Consider the following 26,220-nt stretch of genomic DNA (forward strand, 5'->3'; position numbering starts at 1 on the left):
CGCCTGTTTTCCAGTGATTTCGCCCAGATAATATTTTTGCGTTAAAGTCAACATGTTCAGGACAAAATCATACAGAGAAAGCCACATTTTTGCGCCATTGTCCATACCATGACATTACAATCAATTTCTTGAGCCAATAAATTACCTGTTCTTTGTTGAGACGTATATTATATAATTGTAATAACTCTGATTCGTCAAAAATACAAAAGTGATATGAATACTAATGATGAATTATTATCTCATAACATAAAGTTTCACTGGTGACAAAATTGGAACGCCTTTGGTAGTGTTCAATCTATTACATAATTAGCATTTTATTCTGTTAATTTGCTCTCGCTGTATTTTTGTGTGTACACCAATCTCCAATCTGAAATTGTGATGTCATAATATAGACAATATTACGTCATGAATTGATAATACTGGTAAATCCTTCCATTTAAGTATTACATTATTGAAAAGTCTCTGAACAATACACTTCATGTAGCTCAAATATATTTGGTCGTATCTAGACTTGAAACTGTGTGTAATGTTCATGTGACCAGATGGCCAGACTTGTGTAAGTCTACAATAATAGTCATGACAGAGTGATCTCCCTGCCTAACGGAAACGTAAGTATTTTCTGTTCAATGAATCCGGTAACATAAAAGAAGCTGCTGCTGTTTTATGTGTCAAACTCAGGTGAGATACATGTTACACTCGTATGTACGTAATGTCATTTTTAAAAATTAAAACCGCTGTAACTAGGCCAAGGAGACGAAATCAATTTCCATTCAAGCTTTATTACATTATATCGAATAACTTGTATCAGAGACGTATATAACGTGTTATATACGTCTCTGCTTGTATTCTGATAATTTTGTTTTGCCACAGCAGTTTTATAAACATTTCATTTTTTACTTAAATGATTCCGTTATCTCGCAAATATAATGGTAGGTTCGACTTTTGAAACGAGAGATCACTAGGCCTATAAGACGAGTCATTTCCATTAGTAAAGGAGCTGTGCATTGTGCAGACATGCATTTCGGTTAATATCACGTGCAAGTTTAAGCACTGCTTCATTACACATTTCTGTTTTTATTGTGTTTTACTTTCCAGTATTAAGTCAACATTTGTTTCATTAATTTGTCTTGAAATTTGATTTACTTTAATATATTTAATTTTAGTGGTATTATTTGACACCACCTCCTGTATATGTCACACAATGTGATTTACACCGAGGTACTTGCCTTGTCTGTCAATACACTCATACAAGATTGTATTGATAGACAAGGTTGGTACCTGTGGTTTGTATTGTGTGGACACCCTTTAGGCTCATATGCTTTTATTTTTACATTTAATTTTGGATAAAAACAATCTAGTATGCACATGGTTGTGTGCAATGTACTGGAGTACAGGAATTCTACTCTATAAAACCAACAAGGACATGCAATTCTCAAATCTTATCTTTATGTATATCTGTACACATCATCTGTAGGAGTATAGAGTCAACGCCGTTCTTTTCGTAGTGTTCGTAGGTTCCGTGGTCCCTAGCTGGATACCTCCGGGTATGCAGGGCGATTGAGAAATAGTGGTAAATAAAGGGTAATATTCAATCGCAACAAGTCCAGGGTACCAGAAGAGTTTATTTATTATCCTTCTGAACATATCAGATTTAAATGTCATGTTTTAGCATCACATGGTCTTGTTTTATGATTTTGCAGCACTTTGTGATCAGTTGACCACTGAACATGTCTGCAGGCTTCCAGTTTCACTAGTGTAGTGATTGCTGTCAGAAATCATGACATCTAGAAAACGACGTCAAATTCCTGATTGGTTGGCAATGTGTAAAGTGAAGAAATCGGACACGGACCATGATGCACCAGGAGGTGCAGCTTCAGTAAAGAATGTGGATGAAACCTTAGGAGGCAACAGTGGTAAATCAGGGGTCAAGAATGGAATTTTAGAAAACAAAACATCTTCAGCACAAGACAGAACTGAAACTGAATTCACTAAATTTGACAATACTGTCCCAAAATGTAACAGTAAAGAAGAACGGCAGAGTATAGCAGCTGCCGAGTTCCAGAAGAGAATGGAAGATTTACTACCAGAGATGATATTTACTGGTACTTTGACTTACTCGTCCCATAAAAATGATTGTAATGCCCTGTGTGATGAGATTGAGTCCAGTCTGGTGGGAGATGTGCTGGGTTTTGATATGGAATGGCCTGTCACTTACAGGCCTGGACAACAGGATCCAACAGCAGTAGGTAAGGATTTGTTTCTATAATTATCTCCCATGGTTGGAAATTAAGAAAAAGTGGAGTTAAGCAAGTACGTATGTGTCAAATATCTCCAAAAATTTTTATTATCAAACCTGTGTGTGTGTTTTTTTTTTAATAAAAAGAAATGTGATTTGAATGATTTTAATAAATAACAATTGTCATGAAATGTATTTGTGTATTTGCATTGTACTTTGTATGGTTTTGTTTACTCTAAATAAGACAGAACACCTTTAACAAAGTGATTGAATTAGTTCCCATAACGAAGGGTCACTACCAATTAGAATACATGTATAATTGAAGTAGAATACATGTATCGCTCAAAGCCACAGGGAGATTATGACATGTTAATGCACTATGGACACATATTTTGATTAAGAGACTGTGAGGTGGCAATCACAAATGTATGGTAGCATATTGAGGGTTTACAATATAAACAATATATGAACATGTGAATCATATTATCTTTTGTCACTAAAATGAAGATGAGACCAAATACATGGAATCTACACATTGATAATAAGTATGCATTAAAGGAAAAATTTCATTTTGTAAAACTGTACAATTTAAAAATTGTTTTTAGTTCAGCTGTGTACGGGTCCTCAGAGATGCTACATTTTTCACCTGTCTACCATGCAGTGTATACCCCAACAACTGAACAGACTTCTAAAAAACAGCAAAATTAAGAAGGTTGGAGTTGGAATTGAGTCAGATCTGTGGAAGCTTGAGAGAGACTATGACATACAGGTACAACATATTGTCAAAAACTCCATGGTGGATCTTGCACAGTTAGCGAACAAAGTGTTGAAAACATCAGAAAACTGGAGTTTGGACGGTCTTGTACGTCATTTGTTTAAACAAAAAATAAATAAAAACCCCGAGATTAGGAAAAGTAACTGGTCTCAGTATCCCTTGTCAGAAGCTCAGAAGAAATATGCTGCCACAGATGCCTATGTTAGTTACGAGATTTACCAGAAATTGTTAAACCTTGATCAAAATCAATGCAATACTTAATTAGAATTAATGTTTCTATGTAATATTCAGCAATGTTTACAAAAGTTCAAGATAACTATCCTGATTTAGAGATTCTAAAACCATGTTGATATATTGCTCAATGTTACTTGAGTTGCATGGTTGACATAAAAAGTTCATCTGGTACATTGCTAACTTAAATGTTAAGGAATGCTACGATAAGTTTTCCAGCTAATGAGTTACTTCCCTTTAATTTGTTAAAAGGGTTATATTAGGTTGCTGTTGTATCGTTTTCTATTTTTTTCAGTCCACCATGTCATAAAGTTATACATGCAGCCAAACAGTCCAAATTTTTTTCCTGGACAGTAATCTGTAAGAGATTCTCTCCTCCTCTTAAATTTTTTTTCTTGCAAAAAGTCATGAAATCAAGCTCAGAACATTTATTTTAAATGATGTGATTTTTATGTTTATTTTTCACTGAAACTGCAAGTTTAATGTTGATTGGTTGATTACCAGAGTTAAATGCAGAATAAGTATTATATTTTGTAAAAACCCATCTCTAGTAGATAACCTTGCAATATTTAGGGTAAAATGAAATTGTTTGAAAATTTTAAATTCATATTGGTCTTGCAGATACATTTTCGCATTTTCTGTTACTTGTTGTCAAAATCTATTTTGATATGTATTTGCTCTTTTGGATTATTTATTCATCATGACATGGAATTATTGTTATCAATCTTTCTATCACAAGCTACAAGCAACCATTAATGAATTTAATTCCTGCATCAGGTTAAACCAATATGAATTGTAAATTATTCATAAGTCTTAACAAAAAAAAAAAAACAATGAAATGTAGTTGAATACTGTATTTCAGATAAAGTTATGAAGTGAAATGAATTTTACAACATTAACATTTGTTTTATACTATAACATCGCATTCAGGTAAGCCTGAGATTCCTCTCACTCCTACACCAGAGGCAAGATGATTTAACGGATAAATGTCAACAAGATGCAAATGTTTCTCTCCATCAAAATGTCTTACATCGTCTTCTACAAGAGCTAAAGGAAACCTTTGCTACGTTCAGATGGTTTCATCCCTCATTACATTCCTGTTGTAGTAGTTTACAATTATAAAACATCTCTGTGTTTTAGAGGTAATCAATCTTGTCCACATAGTCTTCAATATCTGGTATTGCAAAAGATGTTACGATCATCAGTTTTGTTATGCTTGAAAACATGCCAATCAAATTCTGTACGATAATACTGAATTGTATTTTTATATATTTGCTTCATATTCTAAATGAATTAAACTTTTGTGATTTCAGTTAAAACTCCACGGTTTCCGTTGAACCTTCATATGCTGCAACAGGGTTTTCCATAAGAGCCGGTCGCAGGCCAATTTGACCGGCTACTTTGATAATTTGGCCGCCTACACCAATCCAGTTCTGTAATAATGTTCCGTACACGACTACATGTACACGGCAGGCCAGCCTCCTACTTTCACTACACAGCCTACGACTAGCAAAATTATGGAAAACCCTGCTGCATTTTCCCAAGTTATATAAAATTTCTTCCGAGATACCAGCCTCGAACCATATGTCTTGTAAGACTTTTATCGAAGGGTCAATATTCTTTTTGTAATGTTAGATGACACGCTTAATTGAATGTGAGCATGCAGAAAGGTGAATTGATGTCACCTTTGTAAAACATTTATCTGATGAAGTCATAAATATTTATTCTCATTTTTCAGTACACATCACTCAATAGAAATACAAAGGCAGCTATTTCTTTATTTATTTATAATTATTATGTATATATAATGAGTTATATATGTCATGTATAGTCAACCATTCAGAAAAATATTCATCTCATGTTTACTCTTAGAATTAATAAAATTTACTTGTATTTCAAATCTTGATACCAGTTATAATAAAATAATATATTTTGGAAATGAGAAGAATTTGTGTTTACTTTTTGTTGATCTTATTAGTGGTACATGATACTATACCCATTGAAATAGCAAAAATATTTATTTTACTGAAATGATATAAAAAAAGAAAGGTAATGGGAGGTAACTCTGTTTATTTGTAAAACACAAAAAAATGTGAGATGGCTGTCGGTGGCTATTTAGAATGTTTATATTTAATGATTTTTATAAGCTCTTCCCAGTCTCTGTTACAGGGATCTGCATGAACCTTAAAGAATATGACCAGTATTGGTCCTTATTGTGAATATACCGACATTGATTGAATGTCATCAGCGCCCATTTTGAGTATTGATTTTTGAAGTAAGTGATCCATCTGGTTAAAAAAAACCACTGAAGAGTTATTGATGAACATTAAGGTATGCATACAAAACGGTTTGTTTTATGAAATATTCAAAATTGCCGCCAATAGCCATTTTGAATGCAGCCTATTTGTAAGACATGTGGTCGTATGTGACAGCAACGTTAAAGCTGTTAGATGTTGATATGATGGTGTCATTGTGCCTAGGTCAAGGTCATATAAGTCAACCAAGTTAAGATAGAGATATATAAAAGATGTATGATGTCACCGAAACAAAGACATGGAGCTGCATGGTTAACTTCCTATCTGGACTGGAGTTAAAATGAGACTGTATTGCTTAAAAGAAGAAAAGGAAAAATTTCACTTAAAACTGGTCAACAGCTTTATAGGCCATCCAAAGATGGACGCTCTTTTTATGATATACTTCTAGAAATGTTCAACAAACTTTCAACATATCATGAGGGTAGGATTACGCGCCATGTTGTCGTCTGCTTCCTCTCCCTGAAGTTAGGAATGCATGACCGGAAACTCGGGCCTATAAATACGCTGCTAATAAAAATTATGTATTGTAAGTAATGAACACTGATTTTTTGGTATACTAACTGACATGTCAACATGATATTTTGATGGAATAGCAGTAAGTTGGGTTGGACCTATTTGGTGATGTAACGCGTATATCGATCTGATGTAATCCTATGTTTGTTCAGTGTAATTTCCCTCCAAGTCTTTGGCGATTTCCTCACTGATATAGTCTTTCAAACATGCCATGGTATACGACCATAATTTTTTCTGGTCACGTTTATTTCTGAAAAGGAATTGAAAAGATATCATATGAGAAATTGCTCTCAAGTTCGGGTATTCTCTGCTGCGATTTTTCAAACTGTATATCACAGTGACAGTCTGGAGAATTACAAGAAAATATTTATATCACATTTGAGTTCAAATGATCCTTGCTATATTAAATAAAACATATTTAGACGTAAAGTGAAAATGAGAAACTTCATCTTAAAATTGTATTACATTACATGAAAAATCGGAACAATTATCGCCGTGTTTGAAAAGCGTAGCTATTAATTATTTTTGTTTTATTCAACTTAAATTAATTTTACAATTTCTATAAAGGTACGCATATATGTAGAGCATGCAAATAATTACAATACCTTTAACACAAGCGTTACATTTGCACGTCCTCAATAGTTTAAAATTTCTCGTCCTCAATAGTTTGTAATTTCTCGTCCTCAATAGTTTGTAATTTCTCGTCCTCAATAGTTTGTAATTTCTCGTCCTCAATAGTTTGTAATTTCTCCGTGTTTTGACATTTCAATTTACATCCGATACTCTTTTAGTTCGAACAATGTTGTATGCATTATTATTGAAATACAAGACATCCTCGATACTGCAGGTGTTACGATCACTTTCGCCCTCACTGGAACATGTCATGGCGAAACCGAAGGTTCTATGTGCTTCGCTTGTGCTTTCAATTTTGCCACGACATGTTCCAGGAGTGTAGAGAGGAACATCGTGACCCACATACTACACATCTTAGAATGATTTAATTACATTTTAGCATTAACGATGAGAAATTTATATATAATATTATGTATATGTACTCAACTTAGTTTATTTTATCCTCATTGCTAGGAAAATAATACTTGTACTAAAGGACTCGGAATCCATGCACTTCCCCAAAAAATGTTTGCCATGCTGGAAAGCCACAACGATACTACATGACATTTTTTGTATAATATTTCACAATTAGACGAGAGTAAATTTATCACTTAATGTCCTGATTAATATCTAGGTAATATAGGCTGTCTGGATACTGGAATCTGAGATGGTTCTGTGTACCTACCTAGACTGTCTGGATACTGGAATCTGAGATGGTTCTGTGTACCTACCTAGACTGTCTGGATACTGTGCTGAGTTTAGAATCTGAGATGGTTCTGGGTACGTACCTAGACTGTCTGGATACTGTGCTGGGTTTAGAATCTGAGGTGGTTCTGAGTACCTAACTAGACTCTCTGGATACTGTGCTGGGTTAAGGATCTGAGATAGTTCTGAGTGCCTACCTAGACTGGATACTGTGCTGGGTTAAGGATCTGAGATGGTTCTAGGTACCTACCTAGACTGTCTGGATACTGTGCTGGGTTTAGAATCTGAGATGGTTCTGGGTACCTACCTAGACTGTCTGGATACTGTGTTGGGCTTAGAATCTGAGATGCTTCTGGGTACCTACCTATGCTGTCTGGATACTGTACTGGGTTTAGAATCTGAGATGGTTCTGGGTACCTACCTAGACTGTCTGGATACTGTGCTGGGTTTAGAATCTGAGATGGTTCTGGGTACCTACCTAGACTGTCTGGATACTGTGCTGGGTTTAGAATCTGAGATGGTTTTGGGTACCTACCTAGACTGTCTGGATACTGCGCTGGGCTTAGAATCTGAGATGCTTCTGGGTACCTACCTATGCTGTCTGGATACTGTACTGGGTTTAGAATCTGAGATGGTTCTGGGTACCTACCTAGACTGTCTGGATACTGTGCTGGGTTTAGAATCTGAGAAGTACACATCCCTCACTCCTGCCAATTTCGGATCGACAGCCGCGTTAATTGTTGTCCATGCACCTTCAAATGCTGTCTTAGATCCACCTTTATCAACAAGTATAATAATTCAGGACGTCAAATAAAAGAAAACGTGATTAGAAAAAAATATTGGTTATAGATAGTAACCTTCCCAAACGAACATACGAGTATAAATACATAGTTTACATATATATACATATTTACCCATACGCCTCAGAAGTCTTAGTCCAGCTCCAGAAATCCCCCCACCAAACGTGTCCAGTAGTCCTGTTTCCACAACACCCGGATGAATTGACGTCACTGTAACATTACTGTCTACCAATCTTCGGTTCATACTAAACATCTGCATAATCTGCGGAAAGAAAAATCCTAAAATGATTTAAACAAGAATGAATACACGTGCTTTTGAATAACTCGAATGCTATAATCTTGTCTATTAACAAAAATTGTCGAATTATTTCAGCATCAAGATCGAGATTTTTAGTATTTTTTAATTGTAAGAAAGATGCATATTCTCCCTAGTCCCCTAAACTTCAAATATTAGGCATAAAAAATTATCTCCTGTCTCTCCGCAATTGAATGGATATTTACATTGTTTGAGAGAAGATGAATGACGTAATGAATTTTAAAAAAATATATAATCCGGACAAAGATCTCGCGACCTCTGACATGTGGTCGTCGAACCTACAAAACCACGTTCTTTGGGAGTTAAAACAAAAAGGCTATAAAAATGTTTGAATTGAATTTCAAAGTTGACTTAACGACAACGAAACATCCAAGACGATTCCTGTGTTGATATTGTCCATTCTTATTTATTATTTTGAAATTTTCTAACCATACATATTGTATCACACATCTATCACCAAAATGATTTTATGCAGCAGGTGTAAATATTATTTCAATGACGACAAAACCGCTTGGTCCGATTATCATCTTTAATGGGGTTAAACAAAAACGTTCTGAAATATTCAATAATATGTAATAATCGGACAACATACTACACACAGCAATTTACACTTAACCAAGTGGTTTCATTAGTGTATACCCTAAACATAATTATAGTTTGTACAAATATGTTTTTATAAAGAAAAGGGTAACGTTCATTAAGTCTTAAGGCATGATAATTAAAGTTTATAAACTATACCACAATTTTTTATATACTTCTTCATGATCAAGGTAAATGGTTTCTCCCATCTTTCATCTCGAGGTGTTAAAGATATCCCAGTTTAAATCTTGTGTAGACGTATTTGCTTCTGTTTTGTATCAAAAGTCGGCAACGTGTTGAAATCATCTCATTTGAAAATATGTATTTAGTTTGTCAGTTAGTAAAATTCTGATATAAGATCGGAGTTAGCTCCCTTGATTTGGTAAAACTGGCTGGACTAGTATTTTAGCTCGTTCCGTTTTATGAGAAGTTCCAGAGGGACTTTTCTTTGTTTTGTTTTATTTTCTTTTTTCTCTCTCTCTCTTAGCTAACGTCAACGCATGGTAAATAATTACAGTTTGTGAACGATCCCCCCCTCCTCCGACAGTCATCCCAAATACTCCCTGTGCATATATTTGATAGGCAAGCACATGTGTCGATGTGAGATGAACACAAAGGTATTTATAAAATGATGAAACAAAGCCAGCTTATGTCAAAACGACATTTTGAAACAACAATTTTATAAGCGAAGATATTCTGTACATACAGGTAACATGACTATTAACTGACACTCGACAGGTATACAGGTGCGTCGACAACTGCACAGTAGCATGATTAGCACGTGCACTTGCCCACTTGAATTGTAAGGACTTACGAGGATGACCCCTACATGCTGTTAATTACACCAAGAGTCTGCTGTTGTTAAGAAAACTTGAATTTTAAGAGGTAAGTATACACTTGTATTTAAAAATATAGTCTGAAAGTGAGGTGAGTTTATGTGATGGTGAGTGGGTAGGGGAGGGATTTCACGCTTCAGATGAACATTTTTTTTTTATTAAAGATTATATAGCGGCATTTCATAAAAAATACATATAAATCGTTTATTAAAATAAAAAGTCTTAAATGTATGCCTCTCCTCAGTCACTTTAATATTTCTTTACTACAATGCAAATGAAAATATTCATTTTAAATTAATCACTTGTGACATTTTTAGTTGAAACTCATCATTTTTTTTTTGTTTTGTTTTTTTTTTACAAAATGATCATTATGACAGCTTCAGTGCCAAATAAAACCATTATCAAAATGTCTCTATCATGTATAGTAACGTTTCAACACATGATAGTAACAAAAAAGTAGTCGTCATTTATTTGGCGAGTAATTTCAGTCAACGGTCCTACCGCTGTACAGGTAAATACGTGCTCCATGCACGTGCATCGATGAGTCATAAATACGGACTTCTGATTGGTTCAAATAATATGATTAATAATACGTATTGTTTTCGGATCAAAGTAAATTAGATAATTCAGAAATAATTACTTTTATATGTAAGTAATGAAATATAAATATTTCCACATAGCTGCAAAGTTATAACCATCACATAGTTCACCGTATCTGTATGCTGACAATCATTGGAGATGTATTTTTTAATGCTTGTTTACTTTTCTTTTCTATTTTCTTCTTTTTTATCAGCTTATCACTCTGTGCATTTCGTTCGGATATTCAGCCCAAGTTGCCAAATTTCTGGCTGTTTTGTACCCTTTAAGAACTCATTCCTATAATTTTTGAAACTATTGTTACTATATTTATATATCTCCTGTGGTCCATTAGTACAGGCAAAATTGATGGAAACAGTCTAAGCTATAAGGCTAACTGTCTAAATATAGCGCAACAGGAAACCGGAACAGCAGGATCACCGGTCATACATTTTATACAGAATATTGAGTAAATACACAAGTGTGTATGGTGTTCACTAAATTTTCTGCTGGGGTTTCAGTCCTATTGCTTCATTAGGCTTATTTTCTGTAGATTTTATAATTTACACAAATGTTCATTCTGTTCGGCTGATACAACGCAAACCTGTTATGACGCAATCAGGGACGCGCGAACGTTTGTAAATCGATTTAGCTAGATCTTTATAGAATTTCAACAACGTAGATATCTTACGTTTATTTAAATGATAAATTCAGGTGTACAATTTCCGGAAGAACATAGTAAAGAAGTTTTTCTTCAAAAGCATGTTCTGAAATCCCAACTTGTGCAGAATAAGCACGTGGAGTTTACGAATGGTATTTCTTATTGGGTAATGTCCTGGGTAGATCGAGCTCTTGTAAATGATGTGTTCCGATAGAATTGTTTATCATTTGTGAATATGATTTTCTTCTCATGACGATTTTATTTATTATTTATTATTTTTTTTTAATAAATATTCATATTGAGTACCTATTTTACCACATATTTAGAGACATAGAAATCGTGGAACGTAGAACGGAAAATCAGGAAGAGGGACGGGAAGCCCCGAGCAGTATACTACATGTATACTATACATTGTCCCAATCTTTGTTTCTACTTATGTCTGATATATCACATTATCACATTTCTTGTGAAATTTAAAGCGATGATGTAAAAAAAATCTTATATCATTACCCCGCCCTGCAGAAAATATAGGTATTTTTTGTGTTGTAAATGATATCTGTTCTGTTTGTGTTATTGTTGGAGAAAAACTTCTTGCAAGCTGTATAATATGTGCTGAATTTCGTTACTCTGTTGAATGATGATAAATAAGTTAACATCAAAGGTTAACTTATGTTATGCAGGCACATGTTGTCACACCTGATCTCAAGTGAAACTTACTAATGAAGAAAGAAGACAAAGACCAAAGTGAGTCCCCCTGCATGTCCCAAATACCCAACAAAACATGTTCATCTTTCCACCCACCGTTAAAACTGAAAGTATCACTTTTTTGTTCTTTTTAAAGTCACTCTACAGACGTTTTGCTTATAAAATATCTTTAAGACATACTTATTTTTAAGCGAATATATTACAATTTGTAAAGACATTCATATTCAAATTATCACGCCATGACTTGAAATATAAATTTTAATGTTTAAATAATGGATTCATGTGCAGAAAGCAGGGACTCGGTTCCTTGGTTCAAATCCATTACGACAGAGTTCTGCAACGGAAATGAGCCTGCAAATTTTGATATAGTGAAGGAAAACGGGAAGATGAATATATTTTGTAATTTTCTGTAAATTTCCAATCTTTTCTTTATTCTTCTCTTTGAAATACGCGTTTTAACCAAATATACAAGAGAAGATTGCTGAAAGGTATGTATGTGTAAGTATGGCCGATTTATCTGACAATTTATACAATTTTGAAATGTACTTTATTGTGCTGTTGGATATAAATCGAATAAAATACTTAAAAACAATCCGTGTGTGTGATAATTTAAGTGATGTGCGATATTTTCAAAAGACAAAGAGAAGAAATAATGAAGATCTGGTAAGTACCCAGCATGCACCCCACTGCCCGTTTCCGGTTGTTACTAACATTTCCGGTTTCTGTTGTCTGTCTTGTTTTGTTATCATATTGATTGTTTATACTAAATTCAGAAAACAAATAAAAACATGACGGTCTTGGTTTTTTTGTCGTTCTATGATAGCGAAAGAAGCAAAACTAACATACACATAACGATTTTCCCAAGATTTCCCGTCATTCTTGTACTGAGATAGAAACACACAAAAAATACCATACATATCAGTTTTTTTTGCCAAGATTTCCCCGTCATTCTTGTACTGAGCCAGAAACACAAAAATCTATCGAACACATAACGATTTTCATAAGATTTTTCCGCCATTCTTGTACCGAGGTAGAAACACAAAAACTCACATAAGAATTGATTACTGACGTCATATGGAAATCAAACTAAAATAAACTGAGTGGTTATCCTGATAATTGTAATTTTCGAAAACCTCTCTCATCAGATGAACAGACATATTTGGAAAATGTAACAAAAACGTTAGCTTCGAGGATAAAATATACCACATTCAGGAGTTGAAGAAAACTTTGTTGGTTTGTTCTATGTTGTTACATACAAGGTTGTTTTACCTGTGTACTGCTGTTAAAATACACCACAATGTGTAGTATCCGAGCTCACAAGAGTGATTAATATTAGTGAGTGTAATTTGTTTCACAACAGTTTGAAAATAAACCAAATGAAAATTAAATGATTTATTAAGCAGATAATTTTGATTCCTTGCAAATTCTGAATTCCAGGAAATCCTTTGTTCTCGCATCGATTTTCGGATTTTTTTAATGGCGAGCCGTTTCTTTTCTGGATTGGAATGCAGAAACATGAATCATTTTGATTTATGTATCTGCTTATCAATACATCTGATATTCGCGAATCCGGAAATGAACAATTGTTCACAACCCGATCCGAATTTAGTATCACGGAAAATCGTGTATTTTTGGAGGTTTCAAATGGCTGTAGAGGTTTCGTAATGCTGCTAGGATATAGAAACAACACGGAGGAGTGAAACGTCTTCAGTGATGCGGAAAGCGGCATTCATAAAGGTATGTTCATCAAATAGATTGACCTCACAAACAATTTTTATGAAATGGTATCAATATTTTTGATTGGATCGCAGCTTTAACATTTAGAGGAAATATTTTTTGATGGAAACGAAAGTAACACATCAGTCCTGTGATGTCGTCAGCACGCTGTCTGACATCAACCACCTGAGTGATCAAGATGGACAGAGGTCATCAAAAGCTCTCGGTAAGCTATACAGACAATTGTTAGTAAGAATCTAATCTAAAATCAGACCAGCTACTTTTTTTAGCTCCGCCTCTCTGATTTGCACAAATAACTGATTGATAGAAAAACATCGTTTTCGACATGTAGAAAAGCAAACATGACTAGTGCTGTTTTTTACTTTCCGCCGTGTGATTTAAATTTTACTCTGTGTCGATATACTGGATTTGAATAAATAACTTTTGATAAATAATATGATAATGCAATACGTAACACATTTCTTTAGTCATAGTTTAATTCAAATAGAAGTCCGAGTGAATGGTATACACCGGATGCCCGACAGAATGGTATACAGCGGATGCCCGACAGAATGGTATACAACAGATGTCCGACAGAATGGTAAATAGTGGATGCCCGAAAGACTGGTATACAGCGGATGTCCGACAGAATGGTATACAGTGGATGTCTGACAGAATGGTATACAGCGGATGTCCGACAGAATGGTATACAGTAGATGCCTGACAGAATGGTATACAGCGGATAGCCGACAGAATGGTATACAGCGGATGTCCGATAGAATGGTATACAACGGATGTCCGACAGAATGGTATACAGCGGATGCCTGACAGAATGGTATACAGCGGATAGCCGACAGAATGGTACACAGCGGATAGCCGACAGAATGGTATACAGTGGATGTCTGACAGAATGGTATACAGCGGATGTCCGACAGAATGGTACACAGCGGATAGCCGACAGAATGGTATACAGTGGATGTCTGACAGAATGGTATACAGCGGATGTCCGACAGAATGGTATACAGTAGATGCCTGACTGAATGGTATACAGCGGATGTCCGACAGCATGGTATACAGCGGTGCCTGACAGAATGGTATAAAGTGGTGCCCAACAGAATGGTATACAGTGGATGGCCGACAGAATGGTATACAGCGGACGCCCGACAGAATGGTATACAGTGGATGTCTGACAGAATGGTATACAGTGGATGTCCGACAGAATAGTATACAGCGGATGCCTGACAGACTGGTATACAGCGAATGCCTGACAGAATGGTTTAAGCAGATGTCCGACAGAATGGTATACAGCGGATAGCCGACAGAATTGTACACAGCGGATAGCCGACAGAATGGTATACACCGGATGCCCGACAGAATGGTATACAGCGGATGCTCGACAGAATGGTATACAGCGGATGTCCGACAGAATGGTATACAGCGGATGTCCGACAGAATGGTATACAGCGGATGTCCGACAGAATGGTATACAGTGGACGCCCGACAGACTGGTATACAGCGGACGCCCGACAGACTGGTATACAGCGGACGTCCGACAGAATGGTATACAGCGGATGCCTGACAGAATGGTATACAGCGGACGCCCGACAGAATGGTATACACCGGACGCCCGACAGAATGGTATATATACAGCGGACGTCCGACAGAATGGTATACAGCGGACGTCCGACAGAATGGTACACAGCGGACGCCCGACAGAATGGTATACAGTGGATGGTAGAGAATGTTGGTGAGTTAATCGTCCCGCGGGAATACTATCATCGTTAAGCAAGTGAGAACAAAGATCAGATTACTCAGAATGCACAAGACTACTTTGTCCAGTTACCTAACATAACTAGCTCCTGTCATCTATTGCTTTCTGGTTTTAAGCTGTTACGGATTTTTGTAAATGTAAGTGGAAACATATATTTTGGATTTTGAAGACAGGAATATGTAATGATTACGTAAATGAAATAATGAAACTTGGAAAAGGGAGATAATCTTCAAATCATGTTAAAGGCTCAGATAATTCTATCAATAACTAATGTAATTGTATGGAGAATTACATATATAATGGACGGAGAAAAACCATTATATACAATGTACAAAGCTGTATAAGACAATGTCCATATTCGGTTACGGTTCACTGACCTAACCAATCCCGGAATTGACGATAACAAATGGATCAGTATGTCTAATTGTATGAAATCTTGTTACAGATTAACATGGAGAACAGGATTTAGGCATGTCAGAGTGAAACGAAGAAAACCAATGTGAGTCTCCCTGCATGGCCCCACTTCCCAACGAAATATGTACACCTGTTCCCAACCTAAAACGCCACAGAGAACAATAAAATTTGTTAAAATGTCGGGGACATGTGTATGTTACTATTGAACATACAGTAAAGAATTTCGTATGTTAAGTTCAGCATTTACTTAAACAATTCGCTTCAAATGAATTAAATCTAACTACTGTTGCATTGTGGAAGCCAATAGCTGAGTAAAGAATAAGGGAAGGGTGTACATATTCCGTTATTATATTGGATCTATTTACCTACTTTTTTATGAATCTTACTTTCCCCACACCAAGAAAACGCGAATCTATAAATGGAGGTTAAAGAGAAGATAGCTGAAGGGTATGTATACGTAAGTATGGCCGATTTATCTGAAATCCTGTCCCTTATTGTATTGTTTGATGGCAATGAAATAAAAGGATGAAAATCCGAGTGTTATATGTTGATCGATGAACGACATTTTCACAAGGCAAAGAGAAGAAAAAACGAAGATCAATGTAAGTACCCAGCATGCATCCCACTGTCCTTTTCCGGTTATCACTAACATTTCCAGTTCCTGTCATCTTTCTTGTTCGTTCTCGTGTTGATTGCTTCTACTAAATTCCAAAGAATGACGAAAATGAGACATTTTCTCTGGAATCAACATAATAAATTGTTTGTATTGACACAAATGAAAGTGGAATTTGTTTCTACAATATGACAATATTTCCCAGCCATTTCTAAGTCGTTTTATACTATGGTAGGCCTATATGCACAATGATGACGTCACAGGGAGGTACTGTGCAAGAATTTCCAAACAAATGACGACTATATGTGTTATTTTGTTTGTCATCCTGAACTGAATGAAAAACAATAATATGACGTCACAGCAATATGCACAATGTATATGTATTGAACTTTGATGGCTGAAAACATTGGTAAATAAGAACAGACGATCTTGATAATTTTTTTGTCAAAAGCTTTGTGCATAAGATGAACGGACTCGACATCATATACTTTGACAACATACAGGAAAAAAATCATCCGGGTAAGATTCAATACATACAGCGATACTGGTTGATGGTAAATACCCATCATTCGGGTTAGTAGTAAATGCCGCTAACGAGGATTGATGATAAATATCAATTACTGGAGTTGATAGTAAATACCCTTCACTGGAGTTGATAATGAATACCCATTACCGGAGTTGATAGTAAATACCATTCACTGGAGTTGATAATAAATACCCTTCACTGGAGTTGATAGTAAATACCTATCATTCGGGTTGATAGTAAATACCCATTACCGGAGTTGATAGTAAATACCCTTCACTGGAGTTGATAGTAAATACCTATCATTAGGGTTGGCAGTTAATACCCATCACCGGAGATGGTGTTGAATACCAATCACTTTGATTGACAGTGGGGAAATAATTTCTGTTACACCTGGTCCTTATGATCCTGAAAAATTTCAAGAAAAAGTTTATCGCTAATTTATTCTCGCTACGAATTTCGGGCTTTTTTATTTTATTTTTATTTTGTGGCGAAACAATTCGGTTTTGGATTGGCAAGCAGAACCATTAACCAAAACGAATACAGATGACAGGTTTTGAGCCTTTCTACACAATCCGTCCGGAATTTGTTTTGAAGGGAGAAAAGCGTGCCCTTTTATATAAAACATGGATGTAGAAATTTTGTATGTTCACACAACACAAATGAGTGTCATCAGTGATGAAGAAAGCGATGTTCAAGAAGGTATTTTGAACAATTTCAGTGTAGATGGGTTTCTCAAAAAAGTTCATGAATATGTTTCAAGATATCTAATAGAATGAGGCTTTTTACATTTGAAAAGCTAGGAAGTTTAAAGTAACACATTATTATTGTTTTGTTCAGCTTGTCCTATTTACAGTAAAAACATGTTCTGATGACGAAATTTTGACCAGAAAAGAGAACTATTTGTCGAGGGATAGAAAATGTGATATGACAATCTGTTTCATATTTTTTCTATTTGATTTAATACAAAAAAAAAAACAAAAAAAAACAAAAAACAAAAAATGAATTTTCCTGTGTGTGATTTTGATTTTACACTTTGTAGATATACTGCGATTGAATAACTTTTGATGGTAATATGATCAACTATAACGTATCAGATTATCCCAGCGTAATCCTACAGAAGTCCTGCTGAATGGAATACAGCGGATGTGCAGTATTTATAATGTTGGTAAGTATATCGAAACAAATCATGCTTCGACCGGAAACCATCATTTTATATCATTTCCGGTTTCTGTTTTTCTTTCTTGTTTGTTCTCGTGTTGATTGATAATTTCTACTAAATGGAAAAGAATGACAACAATAAAAATTAAAAGCCTTGTAACTATAACTATGACGTCATCATTTCTCTCTTGTTTTTTTCTATGTTATAAGCAACATTGACGTCACAGGAAGTAACATTACTTGATATTACTCATGGCGTTTATCGTTTTTCTGTCGTTCTGTACTCAGGTAGAGACAACACGATGTAGTCACAGGACTGAAGACAAAGAGACAGACATATGTTTGATGTCTGAAATGATCAGTAAGTAATAATACATAAAATGATAAGTAATTATCCTGATCAGATTTATTCCTAGGATATACGGACTCAACATTCCATATTTGGAAAATCCACCAGAAGTTACTACCTTTCCGGGACGAGTTGGTGAAATGTTTCTGTTATGTCTACTCGGTATGGTAAACAATAAACATAACACTCACACAACACTATAGAATAATAAAACAACTTCATCTTCATCATCAACATAGGATACTTGAAAACTGAAGAAACCGCTTTGATTTCTCGCTGCTGTTTCGGTTTTTTTTATGTTTTACGAATCGTTTCGTTTTTGGATTAGGGAGCAGAAACATTAACTAAAACGAATATGAATGACAGAGATTGCACCATTTAACACCGTTCGGTCTGAATTGTGTTTGACGAGGAAAAAAATCATGCGCTTTTTTTGCGATAAAAATTGGACGCAGAGACGTTGTATGTATGCACAACACAAATGAGTGAAGTGTCTTTAGTGAGGAGGAAGTTGATACACTTAAAGGTACTTTAAACAAATGGAATGTAGATAGATTTATCAAAAGCAATTGATAGATATGTATCATAACATTGAATGGAATTAGGCTTTTACATTTAAAACGCTAGTAAGTTTAAAGATGAACACCAAAGTAACACATTATTGTTTTGTTCAGCTTGTCCTAGTTATAGAACGCACGTGTTTTGATGACGAAATATTAAGTAATCAGTAAATATTTAGGGTAGAAATGATAATATGAAGATACATTAGGTTGGATTTCTTGGGTTTTTTTTCTGCGTGTGATTTTGATTTTTCACTGTGTAGATAAACTGAATTAGAACGATTTTTGCATTCAGTGTAATCCAACCAGTTGTATAGAAGAGTGGTATACAGCGGATGTCCCATAAAATGTTGGTGAGTATTTCAGAAAAAAAAATGGTTCAAGCTAATACCATTATTTTTGGGCAAGTTAAAACAAATAAATCCAGTTAGAATATGTCAACCTTCATATTGTAAACCTGTACAATAGATATCAGAGTTAACATGCTAAAATAAAAAAAAAAAAAAAACGTTATTCTGCTGCAGGAAAGTTCTGGCTCGCCTTATGTGCGCTGGCGCATTATTATGCTGTAAAATATCGCCGATTCCATGACGTTTTGAGAATAGTTGAACCACATCTTGTCTTGTACGATTCTTCCAACAAATACCGCAAAACATCTCCGTTCCGCGACGAAGCAGTTCACGAAATGCTCTCTTTGTTGCATCCACTGTTCGTCCTCCGTCATTGTTTGGTGGAGACAAAATCGGGACTAATATGAAAACATTACAGTATCTCATTGTCGCAAAGCCCAATAACAGTGATAGTTTCAGTGGTGTCACAACAAAAGGGGTGCAGAATAGTGACGCCGTGCTTTTAATTGGTAGACATTAAACTGATGAAGGACTGTGTAGGCGGTTACACGACTCCCAAACAATGCACTGATCTCTACTGAATTGATTTCACATGCGTATTTATCGTATACGACAGTCATCCCTAGCCGTTGTTTTTGGCCTAGTTTGATTCGAACAACTTATAAAATATATATAAATATATATATTGCCTTAACGCTTGCAACCAATACGCTGTGCCGATCGACGCCGAGAGCCCCAGTCTTGATCATTATATAACATTTTCCTTAGTATTTGTGACATTCGCGGCATATAAAGTTGATAATGGCTGGAACAGGTCTTAGTTCGATTTATTAATAAAATTCTAGCGGTGAGACCAAATAGTCATAGAAAACCTCGTGGCGCCGTTCCGTTATTACGCTTGCATGAATGTAAAATATTGCCGTTTTGTTATAATGAAAAAAATTTAATCATTTCATTCTCAATAGATTTCAGGTGTTTGTTAGGAAAAACATGTTAACGTTTCCTTTTTGATGTTTTCTACGTGTACGACTTACCTGATATAACTTTGACCTATTGTAGAAGGTCAATCCATCAAATGTGTTCTCGGTGAATTGCTTGCCTTGGATCTCGTCATACTGGAAGGATGTCATTCTATGGGCTATGCTAGATACTAAGATTACACGGCAGTCTGGGCCTGATGTCTTCATAATCGGTAAGAGATGGGCAGTCAGCAGGAAGTGGCTCAAATAATTCACCTGTTGGGATTAAAACATGAATAGCAATACTACAAATAACAGAATTACGAATAAATTGGTTTTATTTTCACTTGTCTTTCCAAGTCACTCGGACCATGCGAAGGCAATAGATTAACTTAACGCGTGTTGCCCTATCCCATGCTCCAGTGAAACTGATTGAAATGAACAATGCGACACGAATATCATCACATGACTACTGATTGCCGAAAGATAGTTTAACTACATTTGCCAATATTTGAGAAAAAAAAACTAATGTAAACATAAAGAAATGCAACTTTTAAGTGATTGATCAGCAACACTCCTGTCATCTTACTGCAAGATGCTTGTGAATGGATAAGTGTGATCGTTGATTAATATTGTGAGTCTTCTTTCACTGTCTGTTAACTGAAAGGAGACTGTCAACGACTTGTCAAAGCAACAGAACAGCTCAAGTTGTTGCTGTTTCTAAGACTGTTACTCCTTGTAACTGTAAGACTGTTGTTACTCATTGAGAAAAAATATGTCGTTCTGTCGATGGTGGATGAAAGGTTGTATTATCACATTGCTATACAAAGAATTCATTCTTTGAACCGACCGTGCGTCACTGTCCTCATTTTGAGTTAGCAGCGTTGCTTGTTTCGTAAATTTCTTTCAGAAGCATTGTTGTGCAACTTTCACCAAACTGGAAGTCCTACATGGAAATTAATCTACCGAATTTAATTTCAATATATAATTATTCTTTGGTAATTAGTATCTAGCTTACAATACATTATCTAAAAAAGTAACTAAATACAATGATGTGTGAAATGCTATCTTAGTGCAATGTGTAAGAGAATTTACCTGAAACAGGAATTCGTTTCCATCTTCGGTGTATTCTGTAATAAAAAAGTAAATTATGAAAGAAATATTTGTAAAGTATATTTCAAATGCATTCCAATGAAATTAACATATAAACATTTTTTTTATGCTATGCAATGATATATGCTTAAGTTATCTTCCTTACAAATACTTCTGTTGCCACGTTCTCAACGGTTAACACACGGAATTCGACGCTAAATGATGTTATTTTGTCTACAATTGCCTAGTATATGGTGGACCTCTAACCCTGTACAAATGTTCAAGGCCCTAGTAGCTTTTGTGAGCTCCATTGTAGCAATCAAAACAGCACACCTCCTCAATGTGTCCACAAATATGTTAATGAATACCCGGAGAAAATTTTCCCACTCTGCTTGTATCGAAGGTACTGACCAATTCTGAATAGGATTCCATTTGCACACAAGAAGTTTGCGATATCCTTGCGGTATGTGGACGTGCGTTAGTTATATTGCAACTCAAACCCCTTGACAAGGAGAAAAGGAATCATAAGTGGCCTGAGCGTTTGATCAATGTAACATCATGTTGTTAGTCCATGTCCAGGGCCATCACCACGGAAGATAAGGAATACAGGCTGAATGTCATAAGCAATGCCACCAAAAATGAAAGCTGAGACACAGTTCCATCTCTCTGGTGCTTTTTATTTCCGGTTATGTTTGGCTATCTCAACACCACGGAAACAGTACTGAATATTATAGTCCAATCATCCTAATTGCGTGTTTTCCACATAAAAAAGTGACACTTTACTTCAACAATAAGATGGTCATGGAGCGATTTTAAGAGAAAAATATAACATATTTATATATATAGAAACCGTTATGACAGAACGCACATATTTTCATAAGGGTGTGTGAACTGTTGGTAATTGAAATCGTTCATCAGATTCCTGGCAGACCTCGTCTTGATATCACAAAACCGTATCAAAGACTTTGACAGGACTCTCTGCGTAACGTGGCCAGACAGCAAGAATCTCGTAGAATGAGACTAGCGTCTTTGAACATTCCGTTTGAAACCAGTTGATGCCGGAAATTGGTGCAATAACGTAAACGACTGTAACGCAATGCTAACATTGGTCCACAATACAGCCGTCCTGCCCTCGCTTCTGCTCTACGTTCACGACGTCAGATGGTGTCAGACCTGATCCTTGGGTTGGGAATTCGAGTGGTTTCCATTGCTATTACTGTGATAGTACGGAAGTTGCTGCGTATGTTTTCTTACTCGCTGACCACAAGGTTTAGATTGTACTACAAACGGTTGCCGCCATTGTACACGTGTAATTTTGGTGCTAGCATGCTTTATGAGTTGAATGTAACCCAGCGAGCGACCGTGCGATAGGGAGGTGAGTTCATGTGTAAAGAACAAAATTCATAATTACAACCGAACTATAAAGCTGATACCCATTTGAGGTTGAGAAACACAAGATATATACATTACATTTTTGTGACTACATGCCATTATTATGAATTAAGCGCATGAATAAGCAACCAACGCTAAAATCAATACAGTTTATATAAATTACTTTACTGGTAATTATCAGAACACAGTTCTTACCTTGTTTGTGAACCCCTATACCTGCGTTACATATAAGGGTATGCAGTTTGAGTCCACTGGCTTTGAACTCCTCAACAAACGTCATCACAGACTTTATGGACGCGTTGTCTAGCTTCATGAAGGACACATTCAACTCTTCCAGGTCACACACTCCTTCTGTTACATTCTTTTTCTCTTCAAGGAACTCTGTGTTCATTTGTTTGATAGCCTGATGGAATACATAGTTATATTAAATCAGTGTAGTGAGATAAAAAAACAATTAAAGTGTTTCCGAGACCTCTTCCTAAGATAACAATATCATCTTGTTATCGTAATATATTTTTATCTCATAATGGATTCTTTTCAACTTGTGTTTTCAGCTTTTAGATCGGTACAGATTAACATAATCAGATAAGGAAATAGAATATATTCATAAACATGTCTTCAGATGTTATAGAAATATATTGCAGTTGTCGTTTATATCATAATAGTATGAAACAAATAACATGCAAAAGGTTTTGTTTTAAACAATCACAGAGAATCTCAAACAACAAATCCAGTGCTCTTCTCTGATTTAATGAACATCACGGTGCCTCAAACATTGACAGAACCTCGTGCGCTGTCAGTAGGATTCAAACCAAGGCCCATGAGTCCAGAGATATACCAACTGCATCATATAGTCCCATAGGCATGCTATCACATGTATTTCAATAGAAAACTCATTGTTACCTTTGTTGCCTTCTCATCTGACCGACAGGCTATTATGACTTTGGCTCCCATCATGGCGATCCATTTTGCCGTGTGATAACCGATACCTACAGGACATGAATAACTTAATTGACATGTATATCCTATATACTGACAGATTTAAGAAAAAGTCACAATTATACCGTGAAAAGATAGCAAACTCGACGAAGGCAAAATATATCGTAGACCCTCACAAACTATCAAGTTATCCATAATGATGAACACTTCCGGTATCACACATGACATCTACCATAAGATCCCGTTCATTATTTGGGGGAGAAATCACAGTATAGCAATCTGCAACGATTGTGTTTATAACTGTTGTTTTGTTGGTTGTTTGACAGCATTTAAACATCGAAGTCAAATTAAGACGATGTGAGGTTAGACATTACCGAAAAATGGGTTGATAGGCCTAACTTATCAATATTGCTTTCATAAATATCTCCTATGCATAAGACGACAGAATATCAGCCACACCTACCGGGGCCTGCATTAGAACCTCAAGAGGATTATGGTAGGAACTGAAAGCATCAATGATTGTACAATTGATATACGGGAAAAGCATCGTACCATAAACTTTGATACAATAGAGCCAAATTATGCTCTCATTTAGGAATGTGATATTACTTATTTGAATCAGCATCAGTAATTTATTTTAATGATTAAATATCTTTTGAAGATCGTATTTAAGAAATTAATATTCCACCTGATATATTTTAATAAAATTTATCTATCTATCTATTTCATGATTAAACATCGTCAAACCTGTAATCTTGTATACAGACGTAAACACTGTGTGTATGTATACACACCTTGTAAACATCAATATAGCTTTTGTAGGACGATATCAGTTAAAGATAAGCCAAAAATAAAACGTGTCTGTACCTATCAGGAATACATTAGAATGATGTTTTAACTACTACATGTCCAACGGAAGAAAATTGATTGATTTAATATCTATCCAAGAAAGGTATCACGTTAATGTACATATATAACCTGTACATGTATAACCTCTCTCTTGAACAAGGAAGTAAGTGCCTTTCATTAACACATGTGAATACCTACCTTGATTTCCACCTGTGATTATCACCACTCTATCTCTCGGTAGAGAAACTCGCGGAAAGGAATGTTTACCTCCCATTTTAAGAATTAGGTGAACGCTTTCCTGTCAATAAATGCGTCTTTAAACATTACTAATGTTGTAGTATAGTTCAGTTTCAGTACATACACAAACGATGACCAGCCACGCGTGACCTGTATACATGTGTATCCTCAGTAGACCATGTTGTGTATGATTGTCTTCCTTCCAATGACGTCATTAGTTGGTCATCATGATGCAGCCTGATGTGCCTATAACCCGGACATCACCTTATACAATATCTCCGTGTTGGGTCCAAACACAAAACACGGGGTATGTGCTCATGCTGTGTCGCCTTACCCGGATATACAAGTGTTTATTCACCGTGACTAGTTTACAATGTACGGTTTGTGGGAACATGTGTGCGATGTGTATACACATGTGCTAGATCTATTGTTGATAATTTGGAGAGTAAATGGCGCGTTCATGTCATGATAAGGACTTTTCATATTTTAAACTTGTGAATAATGGACAAAGTGTTTTAACGTTCAGTTCATTTCACTGCCTTCTCTGTTCTTAATTTTCTTCGTTATTTAATTTATCATTTGGTGCTACAGTATCCGATTGTAACTCGTACGGGAAGTTGCTGTGAATTGGTGTGTTTACATAAACAACGTTTTATTGCTAGCTCGTCTGGTTGTCTATCAAAACATTTCTTCAAACATTTTACTACCACTCTTTGTACTATCTAATCATATTTATAGTTTTCTTGTGATGTTGTTTACTCAAGAGGAGTTGGATTATTTAAAATTTCCTATTGTTATTTTTTTTTCAATTTTCGATTTATTTTAGGACTTGTTCCCAGTCTCCCAATTTTGCCGGCAACTGGCAGACAAACTCAGGGTTTCGAGAGATACAGGTTGGGGAAGGTTTAGGAGAAGTTTTACTGTCGTCATAATAATCTCATCCAGAGATATTTCTGTCCGGTTTCTGATTTCCCTATTCCATAACTGTTACGTTATGATTCCGTTCTATGGATTTCGGACACAGTTAGTAGCGATCGATACGTATTACGTGGTTTCTTTGTATGTATTATGTTGTATGCTGGTATCTTTAAGAGCTCCGGTGGCAAGAGCTTCCAACAGTCTTATGTAATACCTAGGAGATCAAATTAAGTCCCTCTTTTGGTCTATTAGCCTTTCTGTAGGCTGTTGTATAAAACGGGTTACAAAGACATTTTTGGAATATTTTAGTACAGGTTAGTAATGTCAATAGAATAGATGTTCTTATAACACAACCGGTAGAAGATTAGAGTGTGACATTACGATAACGGTCACCTTCATCTGACAAATGACCATTGTGGACCTTGCCAATTCATCCCATGCATGAAGATTTTTTATTTTTTTTATTTTGGATAGATAAAAATACATCCGCTCATCCACATGCAAATGTTTTATTTAA

General features: G+C 35.6%; 2 protein-coding genes across 2 annotated transcripts; one reads left to right on the top strand and one right to left on the bottom strand.

The window, feature by feature from the left end:
- Nucleotides 1-1,703: 1,703 nt before the first annotated feature.
- On the top strand, nucleotides 1,704-3,584 carry LOC132561798 (bifunctional 3'-5' exonuclease/ATP-dependent helicase WRN-like). Its single transcript, XM_060226498.1, has 2 exons — nucleotides 1,704-2,246; nucleotides 2,842-3,584. Exons 1-2 carry the CDS (start codon nucleotides 1,778-1,780, stop codon nucleotides 3,270-3,272), a joined length of 900 nt encoding a protein of 299 aa, XP_060082481.1. The 5' UTR covers nucleotides 1,704-1,777; the 3' UTR covers nucleotides 3,273-3,584.
- Nucleotides 3,585-5,923: 2,339 nt separating this feature from the next.
- On the bottom strand, nucleotides 5,924-24,847 carry LOC132561796 (dehydrogenase/reductase SDR family member on chromosome X-like). The gene is made up of 8 exons (XM_060226495.1): nucleotides 24,747-24,847; nucleotides 23,664-23,749; nucleotides 22,956-23,163; nucleotides 21,372-21,406; nucleotides 20,352-20,552; nucleotides 8,302-8,449; nucleotides 8,037-8,163; nucleotides 5,924-6,320 (listed from the first exon to the last, which is right to left on the bottom strand). The coding sequence occupies exons 1-8, from the start codon at nucleotides 24,820-24,822 to the stop codon at nucleotides 6,209-6,211; spliced, it is 993 nt and encodes a 330-aa protein (XP_060082478.1). The 5' UTR covers nucleotides 24,823-24,847; the 3' UTR covers nucleotides 5,924-6,208.
- Nucleotides 24,848-26,220: the final 1,373 nt, after the last annotated feature.

This window comes from Ylistrum balloti, unplaced genomic scaffold (genome assembly GCF_031769215.1).
Source record: "Ylistrum balloti isolate Yb309-2 unplaced genomic scaffold, AGI_CSIRO_Ybal_v1 Utg371278, whole genome shotgun sequence".
Taxonomy (NCBI): Eukaryota; Metazoa; Mollusca; class Bivalvia; order Pectinida; family Pectinidae; genus Ylistrum; species Ylistrum balloti.

Bases quoted from the DNA above. Each gene is read 5' to 3' on its own strand.
- LOC132561796 (XM_060226495.1), bottom strand. From the start codon at position 24,822: ATGGGAGGTAAACATTCCTTTCCGCGAGTTTCTCTACCGAGAGATAGA. The intron at 23,164-23,663 runs GTAACAATGAGT...GTATTCCATCAG, and splicing joins CAGATGAGAAGGCAACAAAG to GCTATCAAACAAATGAACAC. The intron at 20,553-21,371 runs GTAAATTCTCTT...TAATCCCAACAG, and splicing joins GAAACGAATTCCTGTTTCAG to GTGAATTATTTGAGCCACTT.
- LOC132561798 (XM_060226498.1), top strand. From the start codon at position 1,778: ATGACATCTAGAAAACGACGTCAAATTCCTGATTGGTTGGCAATGTGT. The intron at 2,247-2,841 runs GTAAGGATTTGT...AATTGTTTTTAG, and splicing joins ACAGGATCCAACAGCAGTAG to TTCAGCTGTGTACGGGTCCT.